At 66.8% G+C, this 15,063-nt stretch overlaps 4 protein-coding genes across 4 annotated transcripts in view; all 4 read right to left on the reverse strand.

The window, feature by feature from the left end:
* Positions 1–2,051: 2,051 nt before the first annotated feature.
* Positions 2,052–3,528, reverse strand: CHLNCDRAFT_144484 (expressed protein; the record flags this gene model as incomplete). The annotated part of the gene is made up of 6 exons (XM_005848901.1): positions 2,052–2,156; positions 2,298–2,389; positions 2,732–2,791; positions 2,957–3,105; positions 3,226–3,365; positions 3,472–3,528. 6 exons carry the CDS (start codon positions 3,526–3,528, stop codon positions 2,052–2,054), a joined length of 603 nt encoding a protein of 200 aa, XP_005848963.1.
* A 681-nt stretch (positions 3,529–4,209) lies between these two features.
* CHLNCDRAFT_144486 (hypothetical protein) lies at positions 4,210–7,889 on the reverse strand (the record flags this gene model as incomplete). The annotated part of the gene is made up of 15 exons (XM_005848902.1): positions 4,210–4,393; positions 4,601–4,665; positions 4,862–4,924; positions 5,093–5,128; positions 5,239–5,349; positions 5,509–5,629; positions 5,833–5,867; positions 6,141–6,209; positions 6,288–6,334; positions 6,576–6,737; positions 6,917–6,960; positions 7,089–7,181; positions 7,313–7,385; positions 7,501–7,602; positions 7,787–7,889. The coding sequence occupies 15 exons, from the start codon at positions 7,887–7,889 to the stop codon at positions 4,210–4,212; spliced, it is 1,308 nt and encodes a 435-aa protein (XP_005848964.1).
* Positions 7,890–9,640: 1,751 nt separating this feature from the next.
* On the reverse strand, positions 9,641–10,308 carry CHLNCDRAFT_14914 (hypothetical protein; the record flags this gene model as incomplete). The annotated part of the gene is made up of 3 exons (XM_005848903.1): positions 9,641–9,736; positions 9,924–10,038; positions 10,238–10,308. Coding segments are annotated over 3 exons (282 nt in total), but the record flags the coding sequence as incomplete, so codon positions are not given.
* A 1,232-nt stretch (positions 10,309–11,540) lies between these two features.
* The window catches only part of CHLNCDRAFT_144489 (hypothetical protein), a gene marked incomplete at both ends in the record, with an annotated part of 11,476 nt that continues 7,953 nt past the window's right edge, over positions 11,541–15,063 (reverse strand). Inside the window, 10 exons of the mRNA XM_005848904.1 lie at positions 11,541–11,717; positions 12,001–12,104; positions 12,313–12,400; positions 12,615–12,687; positions 12,962–13,062; positions 13,245–13,302; positions 13,500–13,597; positions 13,887–14,021; positions 14,282–14,417; positions 14,572–14,692. Of these exons, the coding sequence (XP_005848966.1) occupies positions 11,541–11,717; positions 12,001–12,104; positions 12,313–12,400; positions 12,615–12,687; positions 12,962–13,062; positions 13,245–13,302; positions 13,500–13,597; positions 13,887–14,021; positions 14,282–14,417; positions 14,572–14,692 (1,091 nt within the window). The remainder of the gene's footprint in view (positions 11,718–12,000; positions 12,105–12,312; positions 12,401–12,614; positions 12,688–12,961; positions 13,063–13,244; positions 13,303–13,499; positions 13,598–13,886; positions 14,022–14,281; positions 14,418–14,571; positions 14,693–15,063) is intronic.

Below are 15,063 nucleotides of genomic sequence, written 5' to 3' on the forward strand. Positions count from 1 at the left end.
TGCACCAGCGCACCCCGCGCACGCGAGCGCCACCACACCCCTCCCCAGCCCCACGTGCCAGCGTGACAGCTGCCGCCGACCCCAGCAGCAGCCAACCGGACGTCACCACCCTGACAGCATTTCAGACTGGGCAGAGGCCAGCAACTCCAGAGCAGCAGGGCAGTTTGGCTACAGGCGCAAGCGCGGCACAGCGCAGGCAACACTCGTGCTGCGGGCACTCCAGGACCATCACCGTCTCCGAGGCCAGCAGCTGTGGGGCTGCTTTGTTGACTTCAAGCAGGCATATGACCACGTGCCCCAAGACCAGCTCTGGCAGAAGCTGGTTGCAGCGCAGGCGTTGTACAGCAACGTCCCCATGTCGGTGCGCACCTTGGCCGGGCTGTCGCCCTGCTTCCAGGTCGTGACAGGCCTCAAGCAGGGCTGCGCCCTCAGCCCCACCCTCTTTGACCTCTACATCGACGACCGGGAGGAGGAGCTGATGGCGGCGGCGCGGCGTGGCGAGCGGCTGGACCTCCCCAGCTTCCTCGGCAGCGGCGGCACCGCGGTACTGTACGCCGATGACATGGTACTGCTGAACAGGCCCAGCTGAATGACACCCATCTGCGCTTGCCTAAATCCTCCAGCTAGTGTAGGAGAAACTTTACATGGTTGAATGTCACGGGTTCAGAAACAGTAGGGAAGAAGCGCCTGGCTCAGCCAAACGCAGCAGCAGATACCGAGGAAACAAGGGAAGGCTCACACGCTCGCAAGGCAAAGGATGATGAATATGCTCTCAGGAATTTTGGCAGGACGGATGTCTGGGCCAGCCAATTGGCGGGCCCCAAGTAACTCACGGCTGGCATGGAGGCAGGCAAGTGCTGGGCGCTGACGAATGCGGTCAGCGCATGGAGGTTTGTGCAAGAGGGATCAAAGAGAGTGCTGATGGGCAGGTGGGTTCAAGGTGGACACTCTAAGGGTGTAGCGGGTTAGGACGGCCAGCCTGCGCGACTTAAGCGTGCAAGTGCCGCTCGCCCATGGTGGAGCTGCTGCGGCGGGGCCGGCCGAAATCATTCATGCGCAGCCTGCAGCAGGAGAAGAATGAAGCGTCAGTTGGATGCTGAAAGATCAGGGTACATAAACGCTCTCCAGTTCAGGAGAAGTGGCAGGATCCCGCGGGATCCTGCCATCAGCCGCTGACCCCGCCGCCACTCACGCGTCGTGAAGAGCCTTGGCCTCGGGACTCATCATGCGCTTGCCGAGCGGCTTCATGGCATACATGTCGCTCTCGCCACCACGACGCTTGGGCTGGGAGGGAGAGCTCTCGGCCGAGGAGCAGATGGCGGAGGCGCTGGACAGCGCCCGGGTGCCCTGGTAGGCGGTAGTGGCCAGGGACTTGCGGCAAGAGGCAACGAGGGCCCGAGACAGCATGGCTGCAAGCTGTCGGGAGTGCGAGAGAGTGAACCAGATGCAGGCCGCGGGCTGTTCTGGTGACTGGCAGTGAAGGCGAGGGAGTCAAACAGAGCGAGGGAAGTGTAGAATGACGCGCCAGGCCGCCGCCGCGTCCTTTTGTGCATCACGCGCCTGGTGGACACCTCGGCGCCAGCTTGGCGCGTCGCCATCTGGCGGCGGTGGCGGCCAGGTGTGTCACCTGGTGTGACCGCCGGACTGCCCTCGGCCATCTGGCGGTCCTGAAGCTCCCACTGCTCTGTAACATCTTCTGATGGCAATCGCAAGCTGGGGGTAAGGTGCAGGCGGGCACATCAAGGGTCAAAAGGGCGAGCACCGCGTGCACGCAACAACTATACCAAAAGCCCGCGCTTGGCTGGGAATCATCAAAGCAAGTGTCGCGACGGCAGGGGCTTTCTCGTTGCAAAGGAACAGTCACGCCGCCGGCCTTATGCCGGCGAACATGTGGGTTGGCACAGGAAGAAAAATGTACACGTGGGGCAGCACACAACGGGGGCAGAAGCGACGGGGATGAGCTGAGAAGCACCAGTGGTGCAAGAGATGGGATTGGGGGCGACTTGCAGGCAGGGATCCCAGCCCTGGCGGCACAACAGGAGCTGCACAGCTCAGGTGGTCTGGGAGCCGCTAACGACGCGGCTCTTCACAGCTTCCTGCACATCCTCATCCTCGGCCCGCTCCCTGGCCTCCGGGCTGGCATCCTTCTTGCCCTCCTGCGCGCCACAGCAGGCCGGCCAGCAGACGCGCTGGGCATGCAAGCGCTCCAACAAGAATGCACCGCAGTCGTAAAGGCACAGAGCTTGAAGGTGCTCATCTCTATTTCCGGTTGGCTGGCCGCCGCTGCTGCGCCTCACCTCCAGCACACGCTCTGTCGTCTTGTCCAGATCAAAGGACCCCTGCCGCAGCTCCTCCCGCCCCTCGTCGCTCTGCATGAGCCGCTTGGAGCCTTGAGAGCAGGCAGGCAGGCAGGCAGCGGCGCGGGCGGCGGGCGGGGAGGCAGGCTGCGTAAGCGCGCACCCCGGCAGCCCGGATGCACCAAGCTCATGAGGGTGGTTTGGCACGAGGTGCATCCTGGGCCGCTCTGCGCTACGGCTGGGCCTGGAGCCGCGCCGATTTGGGCGGGTAGTGGGCCTGCCTCCTCCTTTTAAACACGCTGACCAACCACCCATGTGCTGCCGCATGTGGTGGGCTTTGGGCCTGGCTCGACGTGGGCCTGCCCGGCTGGCTGCCATAGCATGGAGGCCTGATGCGACTGTGCAGGCAGAGCCTGCTGCGCTGCACCGCTCACCTTTCTCGGTGAGCTCCTGAGCCGCGTCGTCTGTGCTGCGCTCACTCGCACTGGCAAAGCCTGCAGGTGGCAGCGGACGCATGCCCAGGCGACTGGCGCGCCGTTTGCCACAAGCGCACCTGCCATTGCCAGCTGGCGCGCCCTGCTGCCGGCCCGCGGCAGGCTTGATGGGCTGCTGCAGGCGCTGCAACATGTACCCAGGCGGCAGGAATGGCAGGCCCCCACCTTGGCCGCTGGTGGAGGAGGTTGCCTGGGTGCGGGGCTGGCTGGTGCCCACCGTCGCGCCGCTGCCGCCGCCGCCGGCTGGCCCGGGGGTGCTGGGCATCGTGGCGCGCTGGCGTGGCTTGAGGCTGCCAAAGTCCGCTCGCCGCAGGCTGCATGCAAGACAGACCATCAGCGGGCGTGCAGTGGCCATGCAGGCGGCAGAGGCAGGGCGGCTGAATCCAAGGCTGTCAGAGTCGGCGGCGCCGCAACCGCGCACGGCCCCACCTCACCTCTCTGTTGTCTCCTGCGCTTCCTTGCTGAGCACCCTCGTACCCTTGCAGTGCTCCCGGAAAATGTACTCGTCTGGATCTCCCAGCGGCTTGGGCTTGGCCTTCTGCACTGCCGAAGTGGTGGACAGGGCGGCTGCGCCCTGCAGGCGGCGGCGGAAGGGTGGGTGGGCGAGCGGCAAGCTCAAGGTCGGCACAACCCCTCGCTCCGACACCGCGGCCCCCGCCTTTCCGGCACTGCCCCTCTACCTGCAGGCGACCAGCGAGCTGCCTGGCGGCTCGCTGTAGCGCGGCGGCCCGCTGCATGGCTCGCGACCCAAAACCCTGAGCGAGAAGCAAAAGTCAGGACTGCAGGAAGTGTGCGGAGCCCGGGGAGCTGTTGATTAATGTGTATATGCTAGCAGGAGCAAAGCATGAGGTCATGACCATGGGGCGGTCGGGTCGGCACGCTGCGGGAAGCTGAGCGGGTGGCGGCGCGGGTTTCCACAGGTGCTCCCTGGGGAGCCTGAACGGCCCCCTAGCTGTTCCATCCACATCATAGCCATCCACATCATGAATCCAAGCGCAGAGAGGGATGTTTTGGACCGGCGGGGGCTGGAGGGGGAGCCCCTGGGCGGCGCAGATGCTCTGGCCAAGCACACGCTCGGCTCTATGGCTGTGCCCAGCAGGCCCTCTGGAGACCTGACGGGCGTGGTGGCGGACTCTGCTGCGGCGGTGGGGGCGGCGGTGACCCAGGCTGCGACCACGGCTGCAGGCGCGGCCAAGAAGGCGGTGGGCGGCGAGACTCGAGGCAGCAGCTGATTTGACGAGCATGACAGCGCAATTCACAGCATGGAGTAGAGCAAACAAAAGACCAGCTTCCGATAAAAATTAATGCTTTGCATTTGGTGCAATAGCGCTGCGTGCACACTCGGGACAACACATTCCGCGCAGGTGGCGCCGCAACGCCCGCCCGACCGCGCAGGTGCCGCCGCTGCGTGCCGCCTGCTATCCCGTCGTGCCGGTCGGCGCCAGGCCAAAGTTGGGGACGTTGAGGAGCCCCATGCGGCGAACATACAGCCCCACGGCAGTCATGGCGCCCAGGCCCAGCACCACCCCTCCGCCCGCGATGGTCCACAGGCTGTACGGGTCCCACCGCTCCAGGCCGCTGGTCAAGTTCATTCCAAAAATGCTGGCAGGCGGCAGGGGAGGCAGGCAGGGAGGCGGGCAGGTAGTCATCAGGTGGGGCCACGACGTTGGCAATTGCGGGGTGGCCAAGGCAGGTCGGCTTCGCCGATGCAGAGCGCTGCCCTCCGCTGCTGCTGCCAACAGGCACGCCCCTGGCAACACGCGATAAGCCATCCCCGGCACCCGCACCAACAGCTCCAAAGGCACCCACCCGGTGATTGCCATGTGGATCTCAAAGCACATGAGCATCAGGTCTACCGCAAGCCCCAGCGCCACCTGCAGGCACCAGGCAAATGGCAGAAGGTGGCTGGCCAGTCAGCCTGCCTCCAACGTTGAACCGGACCACAGGTGCCGCTGCGGCACAGCGTGGCAGCAGCGTGCGGTGCCAGTGGCAGCCAAGCCGGAGCATGCGCAGCCCAGCATGGCAGCAACGTTTGGCGGTACTCCCAGCAATGACAACCACCAGACCTACCAGCGCATTGCGCTTGGCATCCAGGTCCAGATTTACTAGGTGCTCGGTGTTGGTGATGCGCTCCTGCAAGCAGAAGGCAGGGCGACAGCACACCACGCTACCGTCGGCGAAGCGGCGAGCAAGGTGGAGTGCGTGGGGCTGCAGCAAGGGAGCCGACGGGGCGCTGCACACAGGGAACAGGGAAGCTGCCAGCCGGCAAGAGAATCCTGCCGATCCGGCCCCGCCGTACACCTGCAGTATCTTGAGGCGGCTCAGCGCAGAGTCCACCTGCGCGGGCAGATGGGTCAGCCGCTCACTCAACACCAAGCCCGCGGCAGCCAGCTGGCAGCAGCCAGCCAGCCAGCCACCAAACGGGGCTGGCAGGCTGCCCCAGGCACCCGGCAGCAGCGAGGGGCAGCGGAGGCAGCCGGAGGGCTCGCCTGCAGCCAGTAGGCCTCCATCAGGTCCTCGGCCTCCCCCACCTCATCCCGATCCATGTCCATGGCGGTCTGCATGGCGGCGCAGCAGGGAGATTGGACACATCCCATTCCAAAGACCAAGGATTTTGTGGGAACCATCCGTGCTGCGCCTGGCAGATGCCCCAATTGTGCGGGGCAGCCCCAACCCGAGCTGCTGCATCAGCGCTCCCCAGGTGCAGCAGCCAGCACCCAGCCAGCACGTGCCTGGTCACACTTGCTGCCCTCTTTGTCGCCGCTGTCTGCGCGGCGGCAGCCTCCCGGGTCCGAGTCTGCCTTGGGGCTGCCGCCCTCAGTCCTGCACGCATCACCCCTGCAGGCAGCAGCAGCACAGCAGATGGCACCAGCAAGGATGGTACTCCAGCACAAAGCATGCGGGCGCAGGGAACTGAGCAAAGGACAGCGTTGAAGAGAAGGCCATGGCAGCAGTAGATTAGCCGCAGGCATTGACAGCGGCAACAGCAGCGCTGGTAAGTGTTGGCAGCAGCAGAGGAGGCAGCGCGCCTCGACAGGCACAGCCCCGCCATCTGAAGCTCATCATCTAGGAGCTCCTGCAGCAGCAGGGGAGGCAGCCATTGAGCCCACGCCTCCGATATCATCCCGCATCCAATTGCATCGCGCAGTATTGAGCCCACGACGGCACCGACCCAGGGAAGGAGGCATCGCAGCAAAGCCGGATGCTGTGCCAAGCCCAACACCTACTGGCCGCCTGCCCACCCTCTTCTCCCTGCCACTCCCATCTCCTTGATCTTTCCCACCCGTGCATGCCCTTCAGCTTCCGTGTTGCTGCGCTGTAGCTGCCCTCCGTACCCCCCGCTGCGCACCTCCAGTATCTCCTTGATCTTCGCCACCCTAGCCACTGTCTTGTCCAGCCGGTTCTGGATCTCGTACAGCTGCAAAAAAAAGAAAAACATTAAAAAAAGAATAAGTAAAGCATGTCTCACACGCATTGACAAGAGTGTTGTGCTTACCTGCTCCAGGTCGAGGCGCGTGACGCTGCGCCGGATGCGCGCCAGCACTGCGAGCGATGGTGTGTGTGGGATGGAGGGCGCATGCAAGGAGGGTGGAGCCGGGCATGGCATAGACAGGCGTACCGCCGAGCAAAACACCGGGCATGGCATGCCCAGCAGCCGCAGCGCACAGCCACAGGCATGCCCGCGCCGGCCCCATCTTCCGGTGTGCCACCCCCGCAAACTCGCGCGTGCAGGCAGGCGGGTGTTCAGCCGCAGGCACAGCAGCAGGCGGCCTCGCTATAGCACCTGGGTGTGTGACCGACTCCAGGTAGGCCACCTCATGCTGCAGTACCTGCAGTACCATCAGCAGGGCCGCCTCCAGCGCCCGCAGCTCGTAGGGCAGCGCCTCCATCAGCTTCAGCTCCTCCAGGCTCATGTAGCTGGCGGCAGGCGGCAGCCCATCGGCGCCTGCATGGCGCGCCAGGAAGACCATTCCGGTCAAAGACAGCAGGCGAGGAGGCAGGCAGGGCAGGGGAAGGGCAGGTGCAGCAGGGGCGGGTGCCCCCGGGGTACCGCAGCAGGCAGGCAGGCAGGCAGGCAGGCAGGTACGCGGGCAGGCAGAGGTGTGGAGGCACCCAGCGGGGCACCTGGCGCCTCCGAGAACAAGAACTTGGAGGCTGCGATGTGGTTGCTGCAGAGACAAGGCGGGGAGCGGGTTGGGTCAGAGGCGTGAGCCCACCAGCCTGTGGCAGGCATGCCGATCAGCACATCGCCTGCCCTGCACCGAGCCATGCGCCATGATGGCAGCAGCTGCCGCACCTCAGGCGCACCACCACCGGATTGCTGATGTCCGGCAGCGTACGGGCGGCCAGGTCTGTGAGGGAAGGCACCGAGATGACCAAGGTCTTGTCCCTGCAGCCAGCGGGAGCGGCAGCTTGGTGTGGAGAATTGCGGACACTTCCTCGGCCATCGTTAAGCGGCTGCTAATCTTGCAGCCAGTCGGGCAGCATAGTTCCAACAGGCAGCGCCCCTGCCCCGCCCACCTGCCGATGATGAGCTTCAGGCCTTCCAGGTTCAGCACCAGCGCCTGCTTGCGCACAAAGATGGCTGACGGGTCTGCGGCAGGGCAAGTCCGGGCACAGGCATGGCGCTGGGCGGCTGTAGAGGGCTGCGAGTCGCCACCCAGCAGGGCAAACGAGCACCTCGCCGCTGCCCTGCGGCTGCCACGCACAGGGCAGCTGCACGGCGGGGTCCAGGGCGCGGATGTCGCGGTGCCGCAGCGCCAGCTCCGTCACAAGCGCCTGCTTGCGCAGCGTCGTGTAGCTAGCGTGACCTGCGCCACGCGGCAGGCAGGTGGCGGCGGCAGCGGCGGCGGCAGGGAGGCGTTCTTGTGAGCCTCGGCAGCAACCGTTTGCTCGTCGCATTCATTCGGCACCCCGACACCGGGCAGAGGTGTCCAGGGGTGGAGGAAACCGCGTGGCGACGGGGCGCGGGCCGACACACATGCCGTCACCCACCAGCCTCATCAATCAAGACAATGCTCTTGCTGGAGTTCTTGGGAGGCAAGCCACGTGCGCTGGCAGCGTCCCTGCGCTGCAGCATCAACGGCCCCGACTCCATGCTGTTTGGCAGCTCCTAAAGGGGACGCTATTCTATGTGATTATACAGTCTGCCTGAAACGGTAACGCGAGGAGTGGCTGTGGACATGGCTTGCGCAAATGAGATGAGAATGCAGCCGCCGCCGACACGTCAGCAGGCGCCAGGTGCTGCGGGGCTGCGATGGTCCGCCCAGAAGGCATGATGATGTGCTCTTGTCGGTGTTGAGACTGTGTATCTTCAAAACAGCAGCAAACTGGACGTGCGCCGACTGATGCCTGCCCCACTCCCCCTGGGCACGCCAACTTGGCCGCGCCTTGGCCCTGTCCCAGGGGCCTCCCACGCTTCTTTGGAGCCTGCCACTGGGTCCCCCACGTTCATTACTGGCTGCAAACATGGGGCCGCTCTCCGAGCCTGATATGCACACCTGTGAGCTGGCTACCGTCGTCCTGCAGGCAGGCAGGGCCCGGCTGGGCGGCCAGGCGGCGGCCTTCACCGACCCAGACTCCCTGGCAGATGCCCTGCTGGACGCCGGCTGCCGCCAGGTGCAGGCCCTGGACATGCAGCAGCACCGCGGCCACATCTCCAGCGCCTCACCCGGCTCAGAGGCCCAGGTGAGGGCAGAAGAGATGGAGGAAGGGGCATTGGGTCGGGTGCATCGCAGCGCTGGACGCGGGCAGCCCGTCGCCGCTCCCCGTCGCAAGGTTGCTGCTTCGGCACTGCACCAGTGTTGAACCAAAGTATTGTGCTGCTCCTGCACACAGTCGGTGGCGGAGCGCCTGCACCGGCAGCCAGAGCCACGGGCGGCGCAGCTGGTTCGCCAGCGGGTGCACGCAGGCGAGGGCGGTGCTGGCTTCGCCGCCGCACGCATGCAGCGTCGGGGGTGCCCGCTCATCTCCAGCACTCGCTGCCCTGGGGTGGCTGCCCCGCTGTTCTAGACTTCAAAACTCTCCCTGGACTCATTCACGCACACCTTGCAGAGTGGCTGCTACACGACCCACGCCTGAACCGACTGGCCGACCAGGTGATTGAGATGGGGCTGGGTGAGCCGCCGCCGCCAGGCGTGGCGCCGGCAGCCATCGAGGCTGCCGCACGGCATGCGCTGGACGTGGCCCGGCGGCGCCTGGCGGCGGCAGAGGGCAACCACGTGACAGCAGGCGGGGATGCGGCAGAGGTCGACTCCGCCTTTGAAACGTTCGACCCTCCCATCAGGCGAGCCGCGAGCGCTGGCTGCTGCAGAGCCGCTGCCCCGCACAGCAGCTGTTGAAAGAGCAGCAGCAGGGTGATGCACACGCCTGCAACCGGCAGCTTGCCATGGAGCCACCAGCCTCGGCCCTGTGTTCTCGTCATGCCCTGCCCATCTAACCTAAGTGCGTGCAGGCGCCGTGCCCTGGCTGACATCGTGCTGAGCAAGCTGCGCCAGCGGGGCATGCTGAGTACGTTGCCGTGCCACGAGGCAGGAGGCACTGATGCTGGCGGGGTGCAGTTCGCATGAGGGCTCATGCGCCAGGCTGCCGAGTTGAAGGCTACTCACGTGGTTGGTGCATGCACGATAACAGTAGATAGCGCAGTTCTTGGCTGTGATGAGGAATCAGACAATGAAAGCGGAAGCAGACGAAAACAGTATGTGAATCGGTCGGTAGAGGAAACTGGTGGAGCAGAGGCTCCGGAAGCCCCACCGCCTGCCATCGGGCCATGCCGGCGCAGGGGGGAGTGGCGTGCTATGCCGCAGACCCCGCCGCCTCCTCCCCCACCAGCCCCTTCTCCAGCAGCAGCCGCTCCAGCTCGCCGCTGCTGTCCAGCGCGGCCACATCGTCGGCGCCGCCGATGAACTGCTGGTCCACAAAGATCCGGGGCACGGTGCGGCCGCCCTGCGCCAGGCCACAACACCACACATTCAGTTCAGCCCGGGATGTCCATCGGGAGAGAGCATCAAGTGGTAGTAGCTGCACCAGCATTCCCCACGCACACAAGCACTTCCCACGCCCTCCCCCTCCACCACCGCCCGCGCTGCCGCCTCTCCTGCCGGCTGCTGCCGCTCCTCCCTGCCGCACGCACCGTGACGTGCTGCAGCTCATCCTGCAGCTCAGCCATGTCGTCCCGCTCATCCAGCTCCACCACCGCCACGCCGCCCTCGCCCAGGTGCCGCCGCATGACGGCCTTGCCGCGCATGCTGCGCGCGGCGGGCGGGCGGGGATGCATGACGAAGTGTAAGGAAGTGCAGGGGATGGTGCAGGGCAGAGGGGGGGCACCGCCTATTGATGAAGCGCAACAGAGCAACCAGGCCCGGGAGCAGCAACCTTTTGAACAACACAGCGAAGACCACTAAACCTGAACGACCTCTTCGACTGTGTTTCCAACCTGGGGCGCACCTGTAGGGGCAGTACGACTTGGAGAAGACGACGACCCGGTTCTCGGTGATGGTGCGCGTCACAAACTGCGCCGGCGTCTCGGGGCCGTGTGAGTCGTCGTCGCCGCCGCCGCCGCCGTGCGCCTCCTCCAGCGCCGGCTCCTCCTCCTCGTGCCCGACCACCAGATCCTCCTCCTGCTCCTCAGGATAGGTGGTGCCATCGGCGGCGGTGTCGTCGGCGGCAAAGCCGGTGGCTGTGGGATCAGCAAGGTCGTCAAGGGCACTGCGGGACTGGGCGGGCACCAGGCCCGCGGTGCGGATGGCCCAGGACAGAAAGAGCTTGAAGCCAAAGGCCAGGGCCAGCAGCAGGAAGAGCTTGAAGAACTTGGCGGTGGTGGCCTGCTGCGGCGCCTTGCGGCGGGGCGGCAGGCTGGCGCGGCTGGTGCCGGCCGCGGGGTCCTCGTAGCACTGCTGGTTGGCTTGTCGAGGATTCGGTTGCTATTTCTGCGGCAGGCCGGGGTCCCCCGCAGTGGGACCAGCAGAACAATAATACACCGCAGCAGCAAGCGGGAAGGGGCGCCGGGTGGGCGGCAGTCCAATGGGCGCGGAGGGCGCACTGCCGGCAGCGGGCGCGATGCAATTGGCAGCTGCAGGCAGACGCGAACCTGCTGCTGCCGGGCTTCACTTGGGCTTCACTTGGGCGTGGGATTGCAGCGCGATGGGTTTTATGCGGCCAGGGCTGGCCGGCCTCTGCCTTGCATGCAACCTGCAAGCTGAGCTGCACATGACACAAGAGATGATCGGCAGGCCACTACCCGCGGAAAGGGTTTTGCCAGCGCAGCTTTGATGCGTCCAGGCTCCAATGCGGAGGGAGCCACACTGATGCACGCTGTGAATAGCTGGAGTGGGTATCAGGATATGGGTTTTGAGGTGCAAGGCAGGTGCAAGGGCTGAGAGTCGGGCGCCGCCGTCGGTGGCGACGCCACCACCTACCCCTTGCCGTACTCGCCCCGGCAACAAGTTACAGCTGGGAAGACAGTCATGAAATGATGTTGAATGAATGAATTGCACACGAGCGAGCAGCAGCAGCAGCAGTGAGGGAGCGAGAGGAAACGGGCAAGCCGCAGGTGTCAGGTCGAGGAGCAGCAAGGTGCAGGGGCATCCGTTGTGGACAGAACGCACACGAGGGGAGCAGCCACCCGCGCCCGCTGCCTGCTGAATCAATGTAGCATCAGAGTAGGAATCCAAAATAAATCAGGTGGTCGGCAGAAGCCGGCGGCTCGCTGGCGGGCGCGCCCAGCACCCGCGCAAAATGCTGCGAGCCATCAGAAGCGGTCGGGCGTGGCGTCGGACGGCATGAGCGGCCCCAGGCGCGGCGTCTCCAAGTGGTGCGGCGACTCCACGCCGCCGCTGCCGGCGGGCTGCGGCTGCATGCCCACGCGCGCCCGCTTGGCAGCCTCATCCAGGCGGTAGCCCAGCAGGTCTTTGCGGGTCACCATGCCCTGCAGGAAAGGAGGCGAGGGGAGGCGCATATAAACGAGGCAGCGCGCAGGGATCGGGGGGGCGGACCCGGGTTAGCGCGCCTGTGGCCGGCCAGCCCTGCCGTGGCACCTATGCACAATAGGGCAGGCCGGCCGCCCAGCCGACCAACGCCACAGCAACCACCCCGAGCAACCATCCACACACACACACACACGCGCGCCCCTGTGCTTGTCTGCGTCGCAAGTTCCTTTGCGGACATGCGGGCTGCGGACACAAGGAGCAAGCCCTGCGCCCTCCACCCACCCGCACGCGGTTGTGCTCATCCACCACCACCAGGTGGCGCAGCCCCATGGTGGAGAACAGGATGTAGGCCCGCTCCAGGGTGTAGCTCTCGGGCACGCGGATGGCTGCAGGAGCGGCGGCGCGGGGAGGGGCCGGGGCCGGGGGAGGTTCAACAGAGTGGAGCAGCAGGCCAGGAAGCAGGGCGCGCGAGGCGGCGGCGGCAGGGGCGCCAGGGCGCCCAGCACCCCCCACTGTCTCTCGCACACACCCACGCACAACGCTCGACTCATCTCAGCCATGGTCGCCAGCCGGCGGCCTGCGTTGGGCGCCCACCTGAGCTGTTGATGTAGGGGGTGAGGTCCAGCGTCTCGTCCCACAGGTTGGGGTCATTAGGGAAGTGGCTGGGGGTCAACGGGCGGCCCTGCGCAGGCGCAGGCGCCACCGCCGCCGCCGTCAGCGGCCCAGCACTCCCGATCGAGCGGCGCCCAGCTTCTCGAGAGCCGCCTCCCCCTCTGGGAAACCTGCCTCAGCGCCCCCCCCCCACATGCCAGCGTCCCGCCTGCAATGCAGCCAGGCCACCGTCCCTCCGGTACTGTCCGCCTGTACTGCCCGCACCCCAGGCGCGGCACCCTCACCTCCAGCACTGCCATCTGCTGCGCCGCCTCGCTCTCCAACGCAGAAGCATCCACAAACTGGCGGTTGAGCTCGCTGCAGGGGCAGGCGGCAGGGGCAGCGGCGGCGAAGGGGCGGATCAGCGGGGCGTGGAGGAGCAGGCGGGGGCGAGCAGGAGCTGGGAGCTGTGGGTGCGGGCCGGCAAGCAGCAGCAGCAGCAGCAACGGCGGCGGCAGCAGCAGCAGCAGCAGCGGCAGCAGCAGCGGCAGGCTCATGCAACACTGGTATAGCCGCCTGGCGCCCACCCGCGCAGCCCAGCACGCCGCCGGCACAGGGCAGCGCCGCAGCGCGTGACGCTGCTGCCACCAACCTGAACGGCACCTCCAGGTGCTGGCAGGTGCCCCGCTTCACCGCCTCCACCAGCAGCTTCATCAGATGGTCCCGCACCACCAGCCCCACACACACGCCGCCCTGCGGGAGGGCAGGAGGGCAGCAGGGCGGGCGGGCAGGCGCTCAGGGGCAGGCAGGCAGGCAGAGCGTCGAGGCCAGGCAGGCAGGCCGGCAGGCAGCACGCCCTGCATGCTCCTGGCACACGGGTAGGAGGCCGCGGCAGGTTCAGGGCTTTAAAGAAAGAAATAAGAAAGGAGGCGCACTTGCGGCGTGTCGCGCACTACCGGGAAGCCGTTGTGCCGCGTCTTGCGCAGCACATCCCTGCACGCCAGGCCGGGCCGTGCAGCGTGTCCTTGCTGAGCTCGCCGGCATGCTGGGAGCCTGCCACGTGCCAGGCACACGCCGGCCAGCTGTGGCGCCGAGGCAGCCCGCGCAGCGTACCCCGCCCCCAACCCTGCCAGCCTGCCAGCCTGCCAGCTCAGCGAGCCGCCCCTGCGTCCGCAGGCGGCGGCGCCCACCTGACGTCCCCCAGCCGCATCTGCTCGTGCAGCGTCACCACGGGCGCGTGCATCACGTACCGCACCTCCACCAGATCTAGAGACATGTGGGTGGCGGGCTGTGCAGCAGGGCCGGCAATGGGGCAGCGAGCCAGGTGGGGCGCTCAGCCAGGCATCAGCACGCCGCACCACCTTGAGCAGAAAGGGCGTGCGGCAGCAGCACGACACCACCACCACCAGCGCCACCAGACCCCAAACACCAACCAGCCCCGCCCACCTGCCTCGGCACAACAACCACGCACCGGACCTCCCGCCCCCTCGAAACAAAACCTCGCAGCAGCAGCGGCGGCGGCGGCGGCAGCAGCAGCAGGCGTCGCCGTTGGCGCCGCCGGCGGGGTGCCCGCTCACCTCCTTGGGCAGGAAGGGCACGCACTTGACCTCCAGCAGGCCGTGGTACAGCGAGTGGGTGGCGGAGTCGGCCACAAACTTGGCCAGCATGATGGCAACCATGGTGGGCAGCAGGATGCGCACGTCGTTGGACATCTGCTCGGGTGCGAGATGGCGGGTGGGGAGGGCGCACGGGAGGGCAGGGAGACGGTGAGGAAGGGCGGGTGGGAACAGGCAGGCAGGCAGGCAGGCAGGCATGTGGGCGGGCAGGCGGGGGCGTGCAGCACGGTGCCTTCCCTGCTGCCGCTGACGCCTTGCCTCCCTGCACGCTCGGGCCCCTCTGCTAACCCAACCACACCCACACCACACACACCACCAACACGTGTCCACCCACCTACCCACCCACACCCACACACCTCCATAATGATGACAGCCAGCGCCAGGGTCATGCGCGTGACGCCCCCCATGAAGGCCCCCGCCCCGATCAGCGCAAACGCCCCTGGGTCGATCCAGGCCCAGGGTGAGGGAGGCAGGAAGACGCCCGGCGGCGCCCTGCCGGGGCAGGCGGGCGAGGCGGTGGTGTGAAAATCGTGGTGGTGGTGGGACGGAGGTGGTGGTGCTGGTGGTGGTGGGGTGCTGAGGTGCAGCAGGGCAGCGGGGTGGCAGCTGGCAGGGGCCAGGCAGGCAGGCCCGCGCGGCCGCTCACCCCTCGGAGCCGAGGCCGCGTGCCGCCGCAATGTCCACGCCTATCAGCCCCACCAGCCGCCCGATGCAGGCCCCGATGAGCAGCATGGGCACAAACACGCCAGAGGAAATGGCGGAGCCGGCTGCAGGGGGTGGGGTGGGGTTGTGCAGGGGCCGGCTGGGGGTCAGGGGCGGCGCCGGCGTGGTGCCGCCGGCGGCAGCGCCAGCCACCGGGGGCGCCATGCAGCTGTCATCCTCCCAGCCCGGTCCCGCATTTGCATGCCAGCAACGCTGCCCAGCCCAGCAGCAGCAGCAGGCATGCAGGCAGGCAGCCGGCTCGCCTGTCCATGCCGCTCCCAGGAAGTAGAAAGCCAGCATGACTGCGATGGCGGCATACCCAAACTCGCGGTGTGTGCCGCGACTGAACAGGTGGCGGATCGCGTTCTCGCCTGCGGCGGCCGGCGCGGGTGGATGCCCACACCTCAGGACAGGCACGGGCCAGCTTGCGAGGGGA

This window comes from Chlorella variabilis (genome assembly GCF_000147415.1).
Source record: "Chlorella variabilis unplaced genomic scaffold CHLNCscaffold_7, whole genome shotgun sequence".
Lineage (NCBI taxonomy): Eukaryota > Viridiplantae > Chlorophyta > Trebouxiophyceae > Chlorellales > Chlorellaceae > Chlorella > Chlorella variabilis.